Below are 23925 nucleotides of genomic sequence, written 5' to 3'. Positions count from 1 at the left end.
TCAACCTGGGTGGCAACTTTCAGGGATCTATGTACATAGACACCGAGATCTCTCTGTTCATCCACACTACCAAGAATCTTACCATTAGCCCAGTACTCTGTATTCCTGTTACTCCTTCCAAAATGATCACCTCACGCTTTTCTGCATTAAACTCCATTTGCCACCTCTCAGCCCAGTTCTGCAGCTGATGTATGTCCCTCTGTAACCTGCAACATCCTTCCGCACTGTCCACAACTCCCGACTTCAGTTTCATCCGCAAATGTAATCACCCATCCTTCTATGCCCTCCTCCAGGTCGTTTATAAAAATGACAAACAGCAGTGGTCCCAAAACAGATCCTTGTCGTGCACCACTCGTAACTGAACTCCAGGCTGAACATTTCCCATCAACCACCACGCTCTGTCTTCTTACAGCGAGCCAATTTCTTATCCAAGCCGCTAAATCATCCTCAATCGCATGCCTCCATATTTTCTGCAATAGCCTACCATGGGGAATCTTATCAAATGCTTTACTCAAATCCATGTACACCACATCAACTGCTTTACCCGCGTCCACCTATTTGGTCACCTTCTCAAAGAACTCAATAAGGTTTGTGAGGCACGACAAACCCTTCACAAAACCGTGTTGACTATCCCTAATCAAATTATTCCTTTCTAGATGGTTATAATCCTTTCCAAGACTTTGCCCACAACAGAAGTAAGGCTCTGTTACTATAAGTCTATAGTTACCGGGGTTGCCTCGACTCCCATTGTTGAACAGGGGGACAACATTTGCTATCCTCTAGTCTTCTGGCACTATTCCTGTAGATAATGATGACATAAAGATCAAAGCCAAAGGCTCTTCAGTCTCCTCCCTAGCTTCCCAGAGAATCCTAAGATAAATCCCATCTGGCCCAGGCGACTTATCTATTCTCACACTTTACAGAATTGCTATTACCTCCTCCTTATGAACCTCAAACACTTCTAGTCTAGTAGCCTGTATCTCAGTAGTCTCCTCGACAACACTGTCCTTTTTCCTGCGTGAATACTGACAAAAAATATTCATTTAGCACCTGTCCTATCTCCTCGGACTCCACGCACAACTTCCCACTACTGTCCTTGACTGGCCCTACTCTTACCTTAGTCATTCTTTTATTCCTGACATGCCCATAGAAGGCTTTCAGGTTATCCTTGATCCTACCTGCCAAAGACTTCTCATGTCCCCTACTGGCTCTTCTTAGCTCTCTCTTTAGGTCCTTCCTGGCTAACTTGTAACTCTCAAGGGCCCTAACTGAACCTTCACGTCTCATCTTCACATAAGCCTCTTTCTTCCTCTTGACAATGATTCAACTACTTTAGTAAACCATGGTTCCCTTGCTCGACCACTTCCTCCCTCCTGACAGGTACATACTTATCAAGGACACGCAGTAGCTGTTCCTTAAAAAAATTCCACATATCAATTGTGCCCATCCCCTGCAGTTTCCTTCCCCATCCTATACATCCGAAATCTTGCCTAATCGCATCATAATTGCCTTTTCCCCAGCTATAACTCTTGCCCTGCAGTATATACCTCTCCCTTTCCATCGCTAAAGTAAAATGTAACTGAATTGTGGTCACTATCACCAAAGTGCTCACCTACCTCCAAATCTAACACCTGGCCTGGTTCATTACCCAGTACCAAATCCGATGTGGCCTTGCCTCTTGTTGGCCTATCTACATACGGTGTCAGGAAACCCTCCTTCACACATTGTACAAAAACGGACCCATCTAAAGTACTCGAACTATAGCGTTTCCAGTCAATATTTGGAAAATTAAAGTCCCCCATAACAACTACTTTAGCTCCTATCCAGAATCATCTTTGCAATCCTTTCCTCTACATCTCTGGAACTTTTCGGAGGCCTATAGAAAATTCCCAACAGGGTGACCTCTCCTTTCCTGTTTCTAATCTCAGCCCATGCTACCTCAGTAGATGAGTCCTCATCAGGCGTCCTTTCTGCCACCGTAATACTGTCCTTGACTAACAATGCCACACCTCCCCCTCTTTTGCCACCTTCCCTGAGCTTACTGAAACATCTAAACCCCGGTACCTGCAACAACCATTCCTGTCCCTGCTCTCACCATGTCTCCAAAATGGCCATAACATTGAAGTCCCAGGTACAAACCCATGCTGCAAGTTCACCCATCTTATTCCGGATGCTCCTGGCTTTGAAGTAGACACACATCAAACCACCTTCCTATCTGCCAGTACACTCCTGCGATCTTGAAACCTTACTCATGACCTCCCTACTCTCAACCTCCTGCACGCTGGAGCTACAATTCAGGTTCCCATCCACTGCTGAATTAGTTTAAACCCTCCCGAAGAGCATTAGCAAATTTTCCCCCCAAGATATTGGTACCCCTCTGGTTCAAGTGTAGACCATCCCATTTGTCGAGGTCCCACCTACCCCAGAGTCCCAATTATCCAGGTATCTGAATCCCTCCCTCCTGCACCATCCCTGTAGCTACGTGTTCAACTGCTCTCTCTCCCTATTCCTCATCTCTCTAGCACGTGGCATGGGTAACAACCCAGAGATAATAACTGTTTGTTCTAGCTCTAAGATTCCACCCTAGCTCCCTGAATACCTGCCTTACATCCCCACCCCTTTTCCTACCTATGTTGTTGGTGTCTATGTGGACCATGACTTGGGGCTGCTCCCCCTCCCACTTGAGGATCCCGAAAACACGATCCGAGACATCACGGACCCTGGCACCTGGGAGGCAGCACACCAACAGCGAGTATCTCTCGTTCCCACAGAATCTCCTATTTGTCTCCCTAACTATGGAGTCCCCGATGACTAATGCTCTACTCCTCTCCCCCCTTCCCTTCTGAACAACAGGGACAGACTCTGTGCCAGAGACCTGTACCCCATTACTTACCCCTGGTAAGTCATTCCCCCCACCAGTATCCAAAGCGGTATACTTGTTACTAAGGGGAACGACCACAGGGGATCCCTGTACTGACTGCTCCCTCCCAGCACCTCTCACCGTCACCCATCTATCTTCATTCTTCGGAGTAACTACATCCCTGAAGCTTCTATCCATGACCACTTCTGCCTCCCGGATGATCCAAAGCTCATCCAGCTCCAGCCCCAGTTCCCTAATGCGGTTTCTGAGGAGCTGGAGATGGGTGCACTTCCCACAGGTGGAATCAGCAGGGACACTGACGACGTCCCTCACCTCAAACATTCTGCAGGAGGAAGATTCCCTTCCCTGCACTGCCTTCCCTGTCATCCCCTCTAGATAACATGCGGATAAAGCATGAAAAAGAATGAAAGAAAGAGCTTACCTGATATTCACTCAGCCCCTTAGGTTAGAGGAGGTGGCTCCTCTCCCGCTTTTAAATCTCCGGCTCCTCTCCCATGCTTTTAAATCTCCGGCTCCTCTCCCGCTTTTAAATCTCCGGCTCCTCTCCCGCTTTTAAATCTCCGGCTCCTCTCCCACGCTTTTAAATCTCCGGCTCCTCTCCCGCTTTTAATCTCCGGCTCCTCTCCCGCTTTTAAATCTCCGGCTCCTCTCCCGCTTTTAAATCTCCGGCTCCTCTCCCACGCTTTTAAATCTCCGGCTCCTCTCCCGCTTTTAAATCTCCGGCTCCTCTCCTGTGCTTTTAAATTTCCGACTCCTCTCCCACGCTTTTGAAAGCAGCCAAAGAGTGCAGCGATTCCTGTAGTGAAATGGAAAGGAGTCAGAGTGCAGAGATTCTATACAGGAATCAAATGGAGTCAGAGAGAACAGAGACACCTGTAGTGAAGTGGAAAGGACTCAGATAGTGCAGTTTCCTGTAGTGAAATAGAAAAGAGTCAGAGTGTGGTGAAATGAAAGAAAGTCAGAGGATGCATTGATTCCTGTAGTGAAATGGAAAGGAGTCAGAGGCTCTTTTAGTGACATGGAAAGAGATCAGACTTTACTGGTGTGAAATGGAAAGGAGTCAGAGAGTGCAGAGAGTCCGGTTGTGAATGGAAAGGAGTCAGAGTGCACAGAGAGTCCGGTTGTGATAGATTGGAGAGTTGGGCAGAGAAATGGCAGATGGAGTTCAATCCAGGCAATTGCGAGGTGATGCATTTTGGAAGATCAAATTCAAGAGCGGACTATATAGTCAATGGAAGGGTCCTGGGGAAAATTGATGTACCGAGAGATCTGGGAGTTCAGGTCCATTGTACCCTGAAGGTGGCAACGCAGGTCGATAGAGTGGTCAAGAAGGCATACAGCATGCTTGCCTTCATCGGACGGGGTATTGAGTACAAGAGTAGGCAGGTCATGTTACAGTTGTATAGGACTTTGGTTAGGCCACATTTGGAATACTGCGTGCAGTTCTGGTCGCCACATTACCAGAAGGATGTGGATGCTTTGGAGAGGGTGCAGAGGAGGTTCACCAGGATGTTGCCTGGTATGGAGGGTGCTATCTTGAAATGGAAAGGAGTCAGAGAATCCTGAGATTCCTGTTGTGAAATGGAAAGGAGTGAGAAAGTGCAGAGATTCCTGTTGTGAAATGGAAAGTAGGCAGAGATTCTATTAGTCACATGGAAATGAGTAAGTGAGTGCAGAGATTCCTGTAGTGAAATGGAAGGAAGTCAGTGAGTGCAGAGATTCCTGTAGTGAAATGGAAAGGAGTAAGTGAGTGCAGAGACAGTACAGCAAGATCTGGACAGGTTGGGCGAGTGGGCAATCCAATTGCACGCCTCACCGTTCATGAAGAGAGGGCCCAGGACCTTGCAGGACTCGAGGACCGGGAGGTCGCGGATGCAGAGATCGAGGGTGTACCACTAATTTGGATAAGTCTGAGGTTATTCATTTTGGAAGCAGAAACAGGAAGGCAGATTTCTACCTGAATGGTTGTAAATTGGGAGAGGGGAGTGTCCAGCGGGACCTGGGTGTCCTTGTGCACCATTTGCTGAACGTAAGCATGATGTGCAGCAGGCAGTAAAGAAGGCTAATGGTATGTTGGCCTTCATTGCAAGAGGTTTCGAGTATAGAAGCAGGGATGTGTTGCTGCAATTGGCCTTGGTGAGTCCACACTTGGAGTATTGTGTGAAGTTTTGGTCTCCTTCTCTGAGGAAGGATGTTCTTGCACTCGAGGGAGTGCAGCGAAGGTTTACCAGACTGATTATTTGTCGACATTGAGAGGCAGTGTCTTGTTCATTAGCATTGCGATTCTCCGATCCCCAGCCACATCTGTTTCGATCGCGAGAGGCAGTGTCCCTTTCACTGGCAGTGGGATTGTCTGATCCCTAGCCATGTATTTCTGCGGAGTGAGAGGCAGTGTCCTGATCACTGGCAGTGGAGTCTCTGATCCCCAGCCATGTGTTTCTTGGTAGCGAGAGACAGTATCCCATTCAGTGCCGGTGGGATTCCCAATCCCCAGCACCATGTTTCTCTGTAGCGAGAGACAGTATCCCATTCAGTGCCGGTGGGATTCCCAATCCCCAGCACCATGTTTCTCTGTAGCGAGAGACAGTATCCCATTCAGTGCCGGTGGGATTCCCAATCCCCAGCACCATGTTTCTCTGTAGCGAGAGACAGTATCCCATTCAGTGGCGGTGGGATTCCCAATCCCCAGCACCATGTTTCTCTGTAGCGAGAGACAGTATCCCATTCAGTGGCGGTGGGATTCCCAATCCCCAGCACCATGTTTCTCTGTAGCGAGAGACAGTATCCCATTCAGTGGCGGTGGGATTCCCAATCCCCAGCACCATGTTTCTCTGTAGCGAGAGACAGTATCCCATTCAGTGGCGGTGGGATTCCCAATCCCCAGCACCATGTTTCTCTGTAGCGAGAGACAGTATCCCATTCAGTGGCGGTGGGATTCCCAATCCCCAGCACCATGTTTCTCTGTAGCGAGAGACAGTATCCCATTCAGTGGCGGTGGGATTCCCAATCCCCAGCACCATGTTTCTCTGTAACGAGAGGCAGTAGCAAGTTCACTGGCGGTGGGATTCTCTGATTCCCAGACACGTGTTTCTCGGTAGCGAGAGGCAGTGGCACATTCACTGGAAGCAGGATTCCCCGTTCCCAAGACACATGGGCCGGGATTCTCCGCGATCGCGACAATGACCCGACGCCGGCGTCAAAAGCGGTGCGAGCCACTCCAGTGTCAGGCCGAGCGGAAGTTTCAAAATTTTCCACGCCGGGAGGGGCTAGCAGCGGCGTCACACCTAGTGCGGTAGCATGACCTGGAATGGCATCAGAGACGCGCGAGATGCCCACCGGCGGAGAGACTCAGCAGCATTGGAAGATGGCCGCCCGCTGCACAGCGCCGAGGTTCCAGGAGCGGGTCATCGAGTCGCTCCTGGCTGCAGTGGAGCACAGGAGGGAGGCCCTGTACCCCGGGCATGTCCGCAGGGTCGCACAAAACACCGGCCGGTGCCTGTGGAGGCAGAGGACATAACAGCCAGGACAGGGAGCCAGTGCCACAAGAAGGTCAATGAAAAAGTCAGGGCAGCCAGGGTGAGTACCCCCCCCCCTGTGCCCATTGCACCAACCCCACCAACCCCCCACACATGTGACACGGCCCCTCTAGCCCCCAGGATGGGCGGAACAGCACGAGCTGAGACTGACAAGGCTGCACCCACCCATGCAGGCTGCATTGGCAGGATGGGCTGTGAACCTCTGCCAATATACACACAACCACTGGTCTGTAAGTATATATCCACCTAACACTGTTGACCTTTATCTCTGTCTGCCACCTCCCTCCCCCCCCCCCCTCCCCCCAGGAGAAGCGTGCCCATAACAACTGGGAACGTGACAGGACTGGAAGAGGCCCGCCTAAATTGCACCCCTCACCGTTCACGAAGAGAGGGCACGCGACCTTGCAGGTGGACTCGAGGACCGGAAGGTAGCGGATGCAGAGATCGAGGGTGTACCACCAAGTGAGAACCCCACTGCCTTCCCCCCTCCATCCCCTCCTCTGATCGCCCCTCCCCCTCTTCTCATCCCCCATTGTCCCCTTCCCCATCCCCTCCCCTTCCCCCATTGACCCCTTCCCCCATTGACCCCTTCCCCCTTCCCCCATTCCCCCTTCCCCCAATCCCCTCCTCCACCCATTCCGGCGGATGCTGACCGCCCCCAGGATGTGCCAGGGAGACCACACGTCAAGGACCATCCCGGGCCATCAGGGTACCCCGCCCACATCCAGTGCCCAGATGCTCACAAAACAAGGATAGAGCCGCACCATCAGGCGTACGCCACCCCAACCCAGTTTCTTGCCGACCACGGGCCAGGGATTGAACTGGACCAACAGGTGTACGCTGCCCACATTTAGTGCTAGTGCGGCGACGCCGTAGGGCCACACCCAGTGGCGGGTGATGTGTTGGGTGCTCTGGATCCATGAAACACATACAGGCCACCAACACTTAAAATAGTACAACACTATTTTATTAAACTATAACTGTTGAACATACTCTTACTGTGAGTTAACACGATGTTAGATTAACTAAAGACCTGCGCATGTCCTAACCAGTCGAATCACTCAGCACTTGGTGAGGATCTGTGCTGTAAGATGTAAGCTCTTGTACTTCTGAAAGGCTGCATCCCGAATGAGCGGGAAAACTGATGCCCTCTGTCTTTATAGTGAGTGTGCTCTAACTGGTGATTGGCTGCGGTGTTATGCATGTTGATTGATCCTATTGTATGTCCATCAGTGCTTGTGTCTGCACCACGATATACTGGTGCATATTATGACAGCGAGGAGGGCAGCCACACCAACAGGCCCCCGTCCCAGTCAACCTAGGACACCAAGACACAGGACACATCCACCCAGGACTTCGAGACACAGGACACATCCACCCAGAACACTGTGCAATTGATCGTGCATCAATGTGTCCTGTTTCTCAAAGACTCAGATTGGGTACAACTGTGGCTTTATTGCAGTCAGGTGCGTGGCCTCCTACTGCAGCTCGCGAAATGGCAGATCAATGGAGGACACGCATATTTATACGGCTCCTTGTGGGTGGAGCTAGCCGGCAGGGGCTACCGGTAAACCTGTAGTACAGGTCCTACCTTACATCCCCAATACAGGTGCACACAGTGGTTCACCACATTCACCCCCTGCTAAGAATGAGTCCGATGTGGGTGGTGTGGAACGATATACAATGTTGTGAATTATGTACAGTGTCTTATAAAATGAGTGGGGAAGGAAAAAAAAATGTCCATTTTGATGGTCCGGTGCCCGTCAGAGGTTCAGTCGATTCGGTGCTTTGACGGTTCGCTGGGAGCGACGTAACGGTGGCGGTGATGTTGGTGCTGGCGGTGCTGGTGTCGCCGATGTCAGTGCTGGCGGTGCTGGTGCTGGCCAGTCGTCGGATGACTCCGGGAGCATGCTAAAATCTTCGTCCTCTTGCGTGGGCAGGGGAAAGAGGGATGGACCTGGTGGGGTTAATGTTGGTAGCGCAGGGGGAGGGGAGGATGGCCCATGGGTGGGGAAGTGTGTTGGGGTGGAACCTGATGGTGCCAGGTCCCTGAGGGAGACAGTATCTTGGCAGCCATCGGGGAACTCCAGATAGGCATACTGGGGGTTGGCGTGGAGCAAGGTGGTTGGGAAGCGGGAGCAGGGGCCTGTCGTGAAGGTGAGTGAGTGCCTTTAAATTTGCTTACCTTTCAGCGGGATCAGGGTTTGAGGTAATATCAGGTAAGCTCTTCCTTTCTTTTTCTTTTTCTTGTTTTTTTTAATCTAGAGGGGATGTCAGGGAAGGCAGTACAATGCTCCTCCTGCAGAATGTTTGAGGTGAGGGACGCCGTCAGTGTCCCTGCTGATTTCATCTGTGGGAAGTGCACCCAACTCCAGCTCCTCAAAAACCGTGTTAGGGACCTGGAGCTTGAGCTGGATGAACTTCGGATCATTCGGGAGGCAGAGGGGGTCATAGATAGGAGCTTCAGGGAAGTAGTTACACCAAAGACTGGAGATAGATGGGTAACTGTAAGAGGGACTGGGAAGAAGCAGTCAGTGCAGGGACCCCCTGCGGTCGTTCCCCTGAGTAACAAGTATACCGTTTTGGATACTTGTGGGGGGGACGACTTACCAGGGGTAAGCCATGGGGTACGGGCCTCTGGCACGGAGTCTGTCCCTGTTGCTCAGAAGGGAAGGGGGGAAAGGAGTAGAACATTAGTAATTGGGGACTCAATAGTCAGGGGCACAGATAGGAGATTTTGTGGGAGCGAGAGAGACTCACGTTTGGTATGTTGCCTCCCAGGTGCAAGGGTACGTGATGTCTCGGATCGTGTTTTCCGGGTCCTTAAGGGGGAGGGGGAGCAGCCCCAAGTCATAGTCCACATTGGCACTAACGACATAGGTAGGAAAGGGGACAAGGATGTCAGGCAGGCCTTTAGGGAGCTAGGATGGAAGCTCAGAGCGAGAACAAACAGAGTTGTTATCTCTGGGTTGTTGCCCGTGCCACGTGATAGTGAGATGAGGAATAGGGAGAGAGAGCAATTAAACACGTGGCTACAGGGATGGTGCAGGCGGGAGGGATTCAGATTTCTGGATAACTGGGGCTCTTTCTGGGGAAGGTGGGACCTCTATAGACAGGATGGTCTACATCTGAACCTGAGGGGCACCAATATCCTGGGGGGGAGATTTGTTAGTACTCTTTGGGGGGGTTTAAACTAATTCAGCAGGGGCATGGGAACCTGGATTGTAGTTTTGGGGTGCGAGAGATTGAGAGTAGAGAGGTCAGGAGCACAGTTTTGACTTCGCAGGAGGGCGGCAGTGTTCAGGTCTGTGGTTTGAAGTGTGTCTATTTCAATGCCAGGAGTATACGAAATAAGGTAGGGGAACTGGCAGCATGGGTTGGTACCTGGGACTTCGATGTTGTGGCCATTTCAGAAACATGGATAGAGCAGGGACAGGAATGGTTGTTGCAGGTTCCGGGGTTTAGGTGCTTTAGTAAGGTCAGAGAAGGGGGCAAAAGAGGGGGAGGTGTGGCGCTGCTAGTCAAGGACAGTATTACGGTGGTAGAAAGGATGCAAGATGGGGACTCTTCTTCCGAGGTAGTATGGGCTGAGGTTAGAAACAGGAAAGGAGAGGTCACCCTGTTGGGAGTTTTCTATAGGCCACCTAATAGTTCTAGAGATGTAGAGGAAAGGATGGCGAAGATGATTCTGGAAAAGAGCGAAAGTAACAGGGTAGTTGTTATGGGAGACTTTAACTTTCCTAATATTGACTGGAAAAGATATAGTTCGAGTACATTGGATGGGTCGTTCTTTGTACAATGTGTGCAGGAGGGTTTTCTGACACAATATGTTGACAGGCCAACAAGAGGTGAGGCCACTTTGGATTTGGTTTTGGGTAATGAACCAGGCCAGGTGTTAGATCTGGAGGTAGGTGAACACTTTGGAGACAGTGACCACAATTCGGTGACCTTTACGTTAGTGATGGAAAGGGATAAGTATACCCCGCAGAGCAAGAGTTATAGCTGGGGGAAGGGCAATTATGATGCCATTAGACATGACTTAGGATGTGTTGGTTGGAGAAGTAGGCTGCAAGGGTTGGGCACACTGGATATGTGGAGCTTGTTCAAGGAACAGCTATTGCATGTTCTTGATAAGTACGTACCAGTCAGGCAGGGAGGAAGGGGTCGAGCGAGGGAACCGTGGTTTACCAAAGAAGTGGAATCTCTTGTTAAGAGGAAGAAGGAGGCCTATGTGAAGATGAGGCGTGAAGTTTCAGTTGGGGCGCTTGATAGTTACAAGGAAGCGAGGAAGGATCTAAAGAGAGAGCTGAGACGAGCAAGGAGGGGACATGAGAAGTCTTTGGCAGGTAGGATCAAGGAAAACCCAAAAGCTTTCTATAGGTATGTCAGGAATAAAAGAATGACTAGGGTAAGAGTAGGGCCAGTCAAGGACAGTGGTGGGAAGTTGTGTGTGGAGGCTGAGGAGATAAGCGAGATACTAAATGAATACTTTTCGTCAGTATTCACTCAAGAAAAAGATAATATTGTGGAGGAGAATGCTGAGACCCAGGCTATTAGAATAGATGGCATTGAGGTGCGTAGGGAAGAAGTGTTGGCAATTCTGGACAAGGTGAAAATAGATAAGTCCCCGGGGCCGGATGGGATTTATCCTAGGATTCTCTGGGAAGCCAGGGAAGAGATTGCTGAGCCTTTGGCTTTGATTTTTAGGTCATCATTGGCTACAGGAATAGTGCCAGAGGACTGGAGGATAGCAAATGTGGTCCCTTTGTTCAAGAAGGGGAGTAGAGATAACCCCGGTAACTATAGGCCGGTGAGCCTAACGTCTGTGGTGGGTAAAGTCTTGGAGAGGATTATAAAAGATACGATTTATAATCATCTAGATAGGAATAATATGATTAGGGATAGTCAGCATGGTTTTGTGAAGGGTAGGTCATGCCTCACAAACCTTATCGAGTTCTTTGAGAAGGTGACTGAACAGGTAGACGAGGGTAGAGCAGTTGATGTGGTGTATATGGATTTCAGTAAAGCGTTTGATAAGGTTCCCCACGGTCGGCTATTGCAGAAAATACGGAGGCTGGGGATTGAGGGTGATTTAGAGATGTGGATCAGAAATTGGCTAGTTGAAAGAAGACAGAGAGTGGTAGTTGATGGGAAATGTTCAGAATGGAGTGCAGTTACGAGTGGCGTACCACAAGGATCTGTTCTGGGGCCGTTGCTGTTTGTCATTTTTATAAATGACCTAGAGGAGGGCGCAGAAGGATGGGTGAGTAAATTTGCAGACGACACTAAAGTCGGTGGAGTTGTAGACAGTGCGGAAGGATGTTGCAGGTTACAGAGGGACATAGATAAGCTGCAGAGCTGGGCTGAGAGGTGGCAAATGGAGTTTAATGTGGAGAAGTGTGAGGTGATTCACTTTGGAAAGAATAACAGGAATGCGGAATATTTGGCTAATGGTAAAATTCTTGGTAGTGTGGATGAGCAGAGGGATCTCGGTGTCCATGTACATAGATCCCTGAAAGTTGCCACCCAGGTTGATAGGGTTGTGAAGAAGACCTATGGTGTGTTGGCCTTTATTGGTAGAGGGATTGAGTTCCGGAGCCATGAGGTCATGATGCAGCTGTACCAAACTCTGGTACGGCCGCATTTGGAGTATTGCGTACAGTTCTGGTCGCCTCATTATAGGAAGGACGTGGAAGCTTTGGAACGGGTGCAGAGGAGATTTACCAGGATGTTGCCTGGTATGGAGGGAAAATCTTATGAGGAAAGGCTGATGGACTTGAGGTTGTTTTCGTTAGAGAGAAGAAGGTTAAGAGGTGACTTAATAGAGGCATACAAAATGATCAGAGGGTTAGATAGGGTGGACAGCGAGAGCCTTCTCCCGCGGATGGAGGTGGCTAGCACGAGGGGACATAGCCTTAAATTGAGGGGTAATAGATATAGGACAGAGGTCAGAGGTGGGTTTTTTACGCAAAGAGTGGTGAGGCCGTGGAATGCCCTACCTCCAACAGTAGTGAACTCGCCAACATTGAGGGCATTTAAAAATTTATTGGACAAGCATATGGATGATAAGGGCATAGTGTAGGTTAGATGGCCTTTAGTTTTTTTTTTTCCATGTCGGTGCAACATCGAGGGCCGAAGGGCCTGTACTGCGCTGTATCGTTCTATGTTCTATGTTCTATGTAAGTGTACCCTGTCCACCAATGGGTCTGCCTTGTGGAGTCGGACGTGCCTACGGAGCAGGACCTGACCTGGAGCTGCGAGCCAAGTCGGGAGCGACACCCCGGATGTGGACTTCCTGGGGAAGGTAAAAACACGTTCATGGGGTGTGTTATTTGTGGCGGTGCACAGTAGTGACCGGATGGAGTGTAGTGCATCAGGGAGGACCTGCTGCCAGCAAGAGGCTGGGAGGTTCCTGGACCGTAGGGCCAGCTGGACGGCCCTCCAAACCGTCCCATTCTCCCTCTCCACCTGCCCGTTTCCCCGGGGGTTGTAGCTGGTTGTTCTGCTGGAAGCAATACCCCTGCTGAGCAGGAACTGACGCAGCTCATCGCTCATGAATGAGGATCCCCTGTTACTGTGGATGTAGGCGGGGAAACCAAACAGAGCGAAGATTGTGTTGAGGGCCTTGAGGACGGTGGCAGATGTCATATCGGGGCATGAGAGGGCGAAGGGGAATCTGGAGTACTCATCGACCACACTGAGGATATATGTGTTGCAGTCGGTGGAGGGGAGGGGCCCTTTCAAATCCACGCTGAAGCGTTCAAAGGGGCAGGAAGCCTTCACCAGACGCGCACGGTCCAGCCGGTAGAAGTGCGGCTTGCACTCCGCACAGACATGGCAGTCTCTGGTGACTGCCCGTACTTCCTCGATGGAGTAGAGTAGAGCTTTGACGAGGTGGTACAGTCGTGTGACCCCCGGGTGACAAAGGCTGTCGTGTAGGGTCCGGAGTCGGGAGAGGGGTCTGGGGGCTCATTGAGTTTGTCGGGGTGATACAAAATCTCGTAATTATAGGTGGAGAGCTCGATTCTCCACCGCAAGATTTTATCATTTATGATCTTGCCCCGCTGTGTGTTATTGAACATGAAGGCAAACGGGCGTCGGTCAGTGAGGAGAGTGAATCTCCTGCTGGCCAGGTAATGCCTCCAATGCCGCACAGCTTCAACGATGGCTTGGGCCTCTTTTTCGACGGATGAGTGCCGAATTTCTGAGGCATGAAGGGTGCGGGAAAAGAATGCCACGGGTCTGCCTGCCTGACTTAGAGTGGCGGCAAGGGCGACATTTGAAGCGTCGCTTTCTATTTGAAAGGGCAGTGTCTCATCTACTGCGTGCATTCCAGCCTTGGTTATGTCTGCTCTGATACGGGTGAGTGTGGTCTCCCAACGCCCCACGTTGCCCTTGCCACCCCACCCCCAGGCAGACGACGGGACTGTGCGCCTCAGTCTCCAGGCCGTATACAGGAACGGTCCAGGTGGAGGGTGTTACTGTGGCCATGAGTCAGACGATGTCTAACAATGTAGAGCCTATTGCAGAGTGGGCTGTCATCATCCTCCATGCCATGTAATAGACACGCTTCCACTGGCGACCATGTGAGCCCTCCAGGTTGTTCGGCAGGTGGATGTGGAATGGTGGTGTGGTGTGCATGCGGGTGATGTGGTGGTGGGCGGGGTGAGGGTGGTTGGGTACTGTCCTGTCCGTGCTCAGCAACCCCCCCCCCCCCCCCCCTGTCTGTGAACCATGTGGCTATCATCTCCTCCCGTGCCCGCTGACCCAGCCGGATTCGGTGGACAGCCTACCATCCCTGTCCAGCCCGTCTGTCACATACATTGCCCCCTGCCTCCACATCCTCCTCATCTGGGGAGGCCTGCCCTTCGCCGTGTTGCGCCAAAGAGTGGGGTGAACCACTCCGGCGTTGGGCTGCCTGGACGTTGCAGACTCCTTCGCACTTCCGTGGGCTAGGCCGGCGCTGGAGTAGTTGGCACTGCGCCAACCAGCGCCAAAGGGCCTCCCCCAGCTGGCACAAGTTGGCGCATGCGCGGGAGCACCAGTGTGCTCTGGCGCATGCGCAGAACCGCTGCCGTGATCCCTGGGGATGCGCAGGGGGTTTCTTCTCCGCACCGGCCATCACGGAGCTTTACAGAGGCTGGCGCTGAGAGAAAGAGTGTGCCCGCAGCACAGGCCCGCCCACATGTCGGTGGGCCCATATCGCGGGCTGGGCAACAGAGGCCGGATCACCCTGAGGACTCCGCAGGCCGCCTTCAGAGCCAGGTCCTGCCGGTATGGACCTTGTGTCTTTCACGGCAGCGGGACCGGCCGAAAGCGGGTGGCCGCTCGGCCCATCGGGGCCCGGAGATTCGGCGGGGGGGGGGGGGGGGGGCACTGCCAACGGCCCCCGACCGGCGCGACGTGATCCCTGCCCCCGCCAAAAAACTGGCGCTGGAGAATTCGGTAGCTGGCATCAGGGCGGGATACACGCTGCCCTCCGCCGATTCTCCGACCCACCCGAGGTGTCCCGTTCACTGATGGTGGGATTGTCCGATTCCCAGCCACATGTTTCTCTGTAGCGGGAGGCAGTGTCCCATTCACTGGCGGTGGGATTCTCTGATTCCGCCTGTCAGTGGGATTTCCCACTGAATCCACCTCATGGTATTGTGAAACCAGCGGGTGGGCGAGTGCTCCGTTGGGACGCGATAATCCCGCTGCCAGCGAACAACTGGTGTATTCCCGCCTTTATTTCAGATTCCCAGTATCATGCTTTTGAATCACGCTGTCTGCTTCCTGTCACTCAACCAATCCCTGTATCCCTGCTGACTCGGTCCCACTTATTCCATTGGCTTTAACTTTGATAAGAAACCTTTTGTCGTACCGCATTAACAAGCACAGCAAATCCATTCACCTCACCAACCCTCTACCTCACCAACCCTCTCTCTCTGTTATCCCACCAAAAATCAAATCAGGTGAGTTAAACAAGATTTCTCTTGAACCAATCCTGAATGAATCTGTGCTTCATAATGTATTTTGCTGTTGAATGCTGAGGGAAACTTGGACAGACGCTGAGTGTTGTTGAATGACGCACACAGTTGGATGAGAGACTATAAAGGGCTGAGCTGCTGCACACTGCAGCCAGTCAGTCAAAGGCTGCAGCTCCGGTACCAGCTCATACCCACTCTTGAAGCCACTTGGGGCAAGTTTTGCTCCAGTTCAGGGACAGTCGGGCCATTTGCTCTCGGTCTTTGCGTTGAGATGGAGGCGAAGCTGCAGAGGAGGGACCGAGTCAAACCGCGGCTGAAATGTCGGATCTGGACTTTCAATAATATCAAGGTGAGGGACTGAGTGCTTTCTGTTCACACCATGTCTACAAAGTGAGAGCTTCCGCTGCACGTTGTCCTTTTTAGAGCAAGTCACCCCAAATCAACCAAATTGCCGCAAACCAGGCAGAATTGCACCTGTTGATAATCCTCGGCTCAAATTCAGTTGCTGCACTGAAAGCCAGCCCGTAGCTCCCGAACTTCCTCATTCCATCGCGCCTGCATCTGGGGCGTGGGGAGTCCATCTCGGAAGTTCCCAGGTCAGGGTTTGGGGAGAATTGTCAGAACCGCTAACTTCCTCTGGGCAATTGTGCTGTCCCGTGAAGCATCCGCGTCAGTAACGTCACGTCAGTTACTCTTGAGAGAGTTAGAAGAAATGAAATCACTTCTAACTGCAGAGTAACGAGTTAGATAACCGAGGCTGAGGACAGCAGGGTTCACCTCCCCTCCCCAGCTCCCAGGGGACCCCCACCCACATGGACCACCCCTCTCGATGTGCGCGTGTGACCCAACCCGGACCCTGCCCACCAGCCCGGACCTGACCCCTAATGTCTGACCCCTCCCCACTCACATTTACACTTAATTTCTCCCTGGCTTGTTATTCCCAATGGGACATTTAATCTCAGCTGCTTTATAATAATAATAATCTTTTTTAGTGTCACAAATCGGCTTACATCAACTCCAATGAAGTTACTGTGAAAATCCCCTAGTCACCACACTCCCATGCCTGTTTGGGTACACTGAGGGAGAATTCAGAATTCCAATTCACAAAACAAGCCCATCTTTCGGGACATGTGGGAAGAAACAGGAGCACCCGGAGGAAACCCACGCAGACACGGGGAGAACGTGCAGACTCTGCACAATGACCCAAGCGGAAATCAATCATGGGACCCTGCTGCTTTGAAGCAACAACTTTAACCACTGTGCTACCATGCTGCCCAGCTGGTGCTGGATGGGAGGCGGTGGATTAGTGGTATTGTCACTGGACTAGTAAATCAGAGACCCAGAGTAACCGAAGTTCAAATCCCGCCACTGCAGATGGTCAAATTTTATTTCAATAAAAATCTGGAATTAAAAGTCCATTGATGACCATGTAACTACTATCGATTGTTGTACAAAACCCATCTTGGATTGGATTTGTTTATTGTCACGTGTACCGAAGTACAGTGTGAAAAATATTTTTCTGCGAGCAGCTCAACGGATTATTAAGTACATGAAAATAAAATAAATGAAAATACATAATAGGGCAACACGGGTGAAGCATACAGGGGTGTTGTGTTAATGAGGTCAGTCCACAAGAGGGTTGCTTTGGAGTCTGGTAACGGGGGGAAGAAGCTGTTTTTGAGTCTGTTCGTGCGTGTTCTTCGACTTTTGTATCTCTTGCCCGATGAAAGAAGTTGGAAGAGTGAGTAAGCCAGGTGGGAGGGGTCTTTAATTATGCTGCCTGCTTTCCCCAGGCAGCAGGAAGTGTAGATGGAGTCAATGGATGGGAGGCAGGTACGTGTGATGGACTGGGCTGTGTCCACGACTCTCTGAAGTTTCTTGCGGTCTTGGGCCGAGCAGTTGTCATACCAGGCTGTGATGCAGCCAGATAGGATGCTTTATATGGTGCATCTGTAAAAGTTGATAAGAGTTAATCTGGACATACCGAATTTCCTGAGGAAGTATAAGCGCTGTTGTGCTTTCTTGGTGGTAGTGTCAACGTGGGTGGACCAGGACAGATTTTTGGAGATGTGTACCCCTAGGAATTTGAAACTGCTAACCATCTCCACCTCGGCCCCGTTGATGCTGACAGAGATGTGTACAGTACTTTGTGTCCTGAAGTCAATAACCAGCTCTTTAGTTTAGCTGGTGTAGCCATCTAAAATGGCCACCTGCAAAGGACCATGGGAATTGTGGTCAACTTGGGTCACAAACAAGTGGACAGCCTCTGTATATTGTGCAAAGAAGCCAGACCTGACAGAAACTTGCACCTATTAAAGGACAATCACCATTTTCCCAGGACAATAAAACGTGAGTCAAGGAACGGCAGTAGTAGCAGACTAACCGGTGCCACTTCCCCTTATTTTGAAAGGCATATGTGCCTGGGACAATGACAGCTGGGACCCGCCCAGGCATCAAGGTATCCTCCCCCTAATTGGCCAGGATCAATGAGGGTGATCAGAACTGTATCGATCCATTAGATCTGGAGCTAGGACCGCCCCAAAGGGCGCAAAAACCCAGGGGAATAAGAAGAACTGAAAACCAAGAGATCGGCCACTTTTGGACCGGCCTCTGCGACCAATTGCAGCATATCAACCAGCCAAGTTCAAGGACCCGTGATTGTTTCATAGAACGTAAAAAAATAAAGCACAGAACAGGCCCTTCGGCCCACGATGTTGTGCCGAACCTTTGTCCTAGATTAAGAACAAATTAATCAATACCCCATCATTCTACCATAATCCATGTACCTATCCAACAGCCGCTTGAAGATCCCTAATGTTTCCGACTCAACTACTTCCACAGGCAGTGCATTCCATGCCCCCACTACTCTCTAGGTAAAGAACCTACCTCTAACATCCCCCCCCCCCCCCCCCATATCTTCCACCATTCACCTTAAATTTATGGCCCCTTGTAATGGTTTCTTCCACCCGGGGAAAAAGGTATCTGACTGTCTACTCTATCTATTCCCCTGATCATCTTATAAACCTCCATCAAGTCACCTCTCATCCTTCTCCGTTCTAATGAGAAAAGGCCCAGCACCCTCAACCTTTCCTCATAAGACCGACTCTCCATTCCAGGCAACATCCTGGCAAACCAGGGGCTGGTTTAGCTCACTGGGTTAAATCGCTGGCTTTTAAAGCAGACCAAGCAGGCCAGCAGCACGGTTCGATTTCCGTACCAGCCTCCCCGGACAGGCGCCGGAATGTGGCGACTAGGGGCTTTTCACAGTAACTTCATTGAAGCCTACTCGTGACAATAAGCGATTTTCATTTTCATTTCATTTCATTTCATTTTTCATCCTGGTAAATCTCCATTGCACCTTTACCAAAGCTTCCACATCCTTCCTAAAATGAGGCGACCAGAACTGCACACAGTACTCCAGATGTGGCCTTACCAAGGTTTTGTACAGCTGCACCATCACCTCATGGCTCTTAAATGCAATCCCTCTGCTACAGCTCAACCACTTGAGTGGCAACTTTCAACGATCTATGAACAAAAACCCCACAGATCTCTCTGCTCCTCCACATTGCCAAGAACCCTACCGTTAACCCTGCATTCCGCATTCATATTTGTCCTTCCAAAATGAACAATCTCACACTTTTCAGGGTTAAACTCCAACTGCCACTTCTCAGCCCAGCTCTGCATCCTATCTGTCTCCTTGCAGCTGACAACAGCCCTCCTCACTATCCACAACTCCACCAATCTTTGTATCATCTTCAAATTTACTGACCCACCCATGCTGAGGCCTTGACAGAAATCTTTGGATCCTCACTGTCTGCAGGGGATGTCCCGGAGGACTGGAGAATAGCCAATGTTGTCCCTTTGTTTAAGAAGGGTAGCACGGATAATCCAGGGAACTACAGGCCAGTGAGCCTTGCGTCAGTGGTAGGGAAATTACTGGAGAGAATTCTTCGAGACAGGATCCCATTTGGAAGTAATTAGTGAGAGGCAGCATGGTTTCGTGAAGGGGAGGTCGTGTCTCACTAACTTGATAGAGTTTTTTGAAGAGGTCACAAAGATGATTGATGCAGGTACTGCAGTGGATGTTGTCTATATGGACTTCACTAAGGCCTTTGACAAGGTCACTCATGGTAAACTGGTACAAAAGGTGAAGTCACACGGGATCAGGGGTGAGCTGGCAAGGTGGATACAGAACTGGCTCAGTCATAGAAGGCAGAGAGTAGCAATGGAAGGGTGCTTTTCTAATTGGAGGGCTGTGACTAGTGGTGTTCCGTAGGGATCACTGCTGGGACCTTTGCTGTTCGTAGTATATATAAATGATATGGAGGAAAATGTAACTGGTCTGATTAGTAAGTTTGCAGACGGCACAAAGGTATGTGGAATTGCGGATAGCGATGAGGACTGTCAGAGGATACAGCAGGATTTAGATCATTTGGAGACTCGGGCGGAGAGATGGCAGATGGAGTTTAATCCAGACAAAAGTGAGGTAATGCATTTTTGAAGGTCTAATGCAGGTAGGGAATATACAGTGAATGGTAGAACTCTAAAGAGTATTGAAAGTCAGAGAGATCTAGGTGTACAGGTCCACAGGTCACGGAAAGGGCAACACAGGTGGAGAAGATAGTCAAGAAGGCATACGGCATGCTTGCCTTCATTGGCCTGGGCATTGAGTATAAGAATTGGCAAGTCATGTTGCAGCTGGAAAGAACTTTAGTTAGGCCACACTTGTGAGTATAGTGTTTAATTCTGGTCACCACACTACCAGAAGGATGTGGAGGCTTTAGAGAGGGTGCAGAAGAGATTTACCAGGATGTTGCCTGGGATGGAGGACATTAGCTATGAGGAGCAGTTGAATAAACTCGGTTTGTTTTCACTGGAACGACGGAGGTTGAGGGGCGACCTGATAGAGATCTACAAAATTATGAGGGCCATAGACCGAGTGGATAGTCAGAGGCTTTTCCCCTGGGTAGAGGGGTCAATTACTAGGAGGCATAGGTTTAAGGTGCGAGGGGCAAGGTTTAGAGGAGATGTACGAGGCACGTTTTTGCACAGAGGGTAGTGGGTGCCTGGAACTTGTTGTTCAACTCCCTCATCCAAGTCATGAATGAAAATCACAAACAGCAGAGGACCCAGAACTGATCCCTGCGGTACGCCACTGGTAACTGGGCTCCAGGCTGAATATTTGCCATCCACCACCACTCTCTTACTTCTATCGATTAGCCAGTTCGTTATTCAACTGGCCAAATTTCCCACTATCCCATGCCTCCTTACTTTCTGCATAAGCCTACCAAGGGGAACCTTATCAAATGCCTTACTAAAATCCATGTACACTACATCCACTGCTTTACCTTCATCCACGTGCTTGGTCACCTCCTCAAAGAATTCCACAAGACTTGTGAGGCAAGACCTACCCCTCACAAATCCGTGCTGATTATCCCTAATCAAGCAGTGTCTTTCCAGATGCTCATAAATCCTATCCCTCCGTACCCTTTCCATTACTTTGCCTACCACCGAAGTAAGACTAACTGGCCTGTAATTCCCAGGGTTATCCCTATTCCCTTTTTTGACCAGGGGCACGGCATTTGCCACTCTCCAATTCCCTGGAACCACCCCCTGTTGACAGTGAGGACAAAAAGATCATTACCAACGGCTCTGCAATTTCATCTCTTGCTTCCCATAGAATCCTAGGATATATCCCGTCAGGCCCGGGGGACTTGTCTATGCTCAAGTTTTTCAAAATGCCCAACACATCTTCCTTCCAAACAAGTATCTCCTCAAGCTTACCAGTCTGTTTCACACTGTCCTCTCGATCAATATGGCCAATCAATACTGAAGAAAAGTACTCGTTCAAGACCTCTCCTATCTCTTCAGACTCGATACACAATCTCCCGCTACTGTCCTTGATCGAACCTACCCTCGCTCTAGTCATTCTCATATTTCTCACATATGTGTAAAAGGCCTTGATCCTACCCGCCAATGATTTTTCATGCCTTCTCTTAGCTCTCCTAATCCCTTTCTTCAGTTCCCTCCTGACTATCTTGTATCCCTCCAGCGCCCTGTCTGAACCTTGTTTCCTCAGCCTTACATAAGTATCCTTCTTCCTCCTTAACAAGACATTCAACCTCTCTTGTCAACCATGGTTCCCTCACTCGAACATCTCTTCCCTGCCTGACAGGGACATACACATCAAGGACACGTAGTATCTGTTCCTTGAACAAGTTCCACATTTCAATTGTGTCCTTCCCTGACAGTCTATGTTCCCAACTTATGCACTTCAGTTCTTGTCTGACAGCATCGTATTTACCCTTTCCCCAACTGTAAACTTTGCTCTGTTGCACGCACCTATCCCTCTCCATTACTAAAGTGAAAGTCACAGAATTGTGGTCACTATCTCCAAAATGCTCCCCCACTAACAAATCTATCACTTTCCCTGGTTCATTACCAAGTACGAAATCCAATATGGCCTCCCCCCAGGTCGGACAATCTACATACTGTGTTAGAAAAGCTTCCTGGACACACTGCACAAACACCACCCCATCCAAACTATTTGATCTAAAGAGTTTCCACTCAATATTTGGGAAGTTCAGGTCACCCATCACTACTGCCCTGTGACTTCTGCATCTTTCCAAAATCAGTTTTCCAATCTGTTCCTCCATATCTCTGCTGCTATTGTTGCTCGTTATGCTCTCTCCTTAATTGGCTCTGTTTATGGCGGTTAATATGGTCGCCGTCCTTAATTCTAATTATGCTTGCTCAAGAGGCGCCAGGTATCTGTTCGATACCGCTACAAGGTTCAAAATCGAATACTGATCAAAGACTCAATACACCAGTTAGTAAGTTCAAAATCAATACTCACAGCCAATTATACTCATGCACAAACTCTACCAACTAAACTATCACGACTACTAAAAGCCTCTACTTAGCTTCGGGTGCCCACTCAGTCAGAAGAACAATGGCCGTTGTCCGGTTCTGAGGCTGTTGGCAGCGAACTTGTATAGAACAGTAGCTAGGAGCGTCTATCTCGTAGCGTGCGTTGACTTTGGACTTACTTGTCTGGTGCAGCTGCTAGGCAGGTGTCTCGTCGCTGAGAGCCAAGGCCAAGAAGCACGATTCTCTCTTGGGGGTTTCCTCTTATACCCCAAAGGGGCTTTGCCCGCTTTTGGACGGTCCTTGAACTTGGTCCCAATTAATTGGACCATATCCTGATCATTGGTATCGATTTCCTCCAATAAAGCGGTGGCTGCCCTGATTGCTGGGCATTGCTAGGTGGCCATTGGCCTGCTTTGTTTTAGTCTCCACTGGTGCCGAGGTGTCTGGTTTGGTATCGTTTGCTTAAATGTTTCTCTTTTATCCCCGGTTATCCCTGCTAATGGTTTTGCAGTATCGGTCTTGTCTGGGAGCTGCAAACTCCAATCAACAGACAAACCTTGCACCAGCTTGCTTTCTCAGCATTGTCCATTTTTCCCTTCATTCTCTGCAAGTGTCTGTTTTGTAATCGGGACGTGGCCACCCCAGGTGGCTACACTCCCTGCTTGTGATCCTCAAGCGAAGCATGAAGGATCACATTACCGCGTCGTCTTCGTTCTCTGACCAAGCGGGGCACCCATGACTAGGCGCTACACTGTCCTATACTATGCAACACCATTTTACCTAAATCATTATACATACATTATCAAAAAACTCTGCGGGCGCTATGGCATTAAGGCATGCATTACAGAATAAAAAAACTGGAACCTCTAACTATTCTCAATAAACTACCCTCACTCAAACAATTCAGAAATATTCTAACATCTTAAACTGTACAAAATTAGCAGCACACAAATTTCTCTGGCTTGGCAAAGAGCACAGTGATTACACTTCTTTATTGAAACACAAAACAAAACACACAAAAGAACGGATGCACTTTAATGCATGTCAAGGGGTGCCTCTTCCACCAGACTCCCTCTGGTGGAATCCAAAAATAGGGGACCTAAATCTGTATACTGGGGTGCTAGAGCGGTAGGCTCTCCTTCGCCATTTTCTCATTCTGATGGTCTGCACGACACTGCAAAGTATCGCCAATGGTAAGAGTGCTTCTACAACATATGAAAGTGAATACCAAGTGATAAACCTATCACACCAGGTCGGGTACTGTTAACTGTCGCTGGGCTCTGTGTACTGCAAGGGTGGGAATCATTGACGGCCTGTGGGGTAGGGGTGAGGGGGTTACCGTCCGCGCGCAACCGAAGGGACCCCCGCTAAGATCCATGTGACAAAGATGGAGGTCGTCTTCATCTTTCTTCTCTTCTCTTCTTGTAGTCCTTGAGTTTCCAGAGTCCTGTGAACACGAGCATAAGACCTGTTATTATCTTGCTTAAGATCTCATGTGGTTGTCTGTCTGTCCTTTATTTCCAATAGCCCTTTATAATTGGTCACCATCTGTGACTCCCTCATTTTTTACAAACCGAATTGCTGGACAAGACATTCTAGAAAAAATACTGACACAGTGCGAGCCGTCTCGCAGCCTGTGCGATTTACCATCCCAATGTTTGAGGATGTA

General features: G+C 49.9%; 1 protein-coding gene across 5 annotated transcripts in view; it reads left to right on the top strand.

Annotated features, from left to right (window-relative positions):
* Window positions 1-15512: 15512 nt before the first annotated feature.
* The window catches only part of LOC119976254 (solute carrier organic anion transporter family member 2A1-like), a 346040-nt gene continuing 337627 nt past the window's right edge, over window positions 15513-23925 (top strand). For 2 of the 5 annotated variants that reach the window (XR_005462888.1, XR_005462889.1), the window contains exon 1: window positions 15514-15735. Coding sequence is in view for 2 of the 5 variants with exons in the window: in XM_038816619.1 (XP_038672547.1) it covers window positions 15658-15735 (78 nt within the window). In the remaining 3 variants the exon portion in view is untranslated. Of the gene's footprint in view, window positions 15736-23925 lie in introns of all 5 variants that reach the window. The other 3 variants (XR_005462887.1, XM_038816619.1, XM_038816617.1) reach the window with 3 other exon arrangements.

The sequence above is a fragment of the Scyliorhinus canicula genome, chromosome 13 (genome assembly GCF_902713615.1).
Source record: "Scyliorhinus canicula chromosome 13, sScyCan1.1, whole genome shotgun sequence".
NCBI lineage: Eukaryota > Metazoa > Chordata > Chondrichthyes > Carcharhiniformes > Scyliorhinidae > Scyliorhinus > Scyliorhinus canicula.
This window is presented reverse-complemented; position numbering and strand designations above follow the sequence as displayed.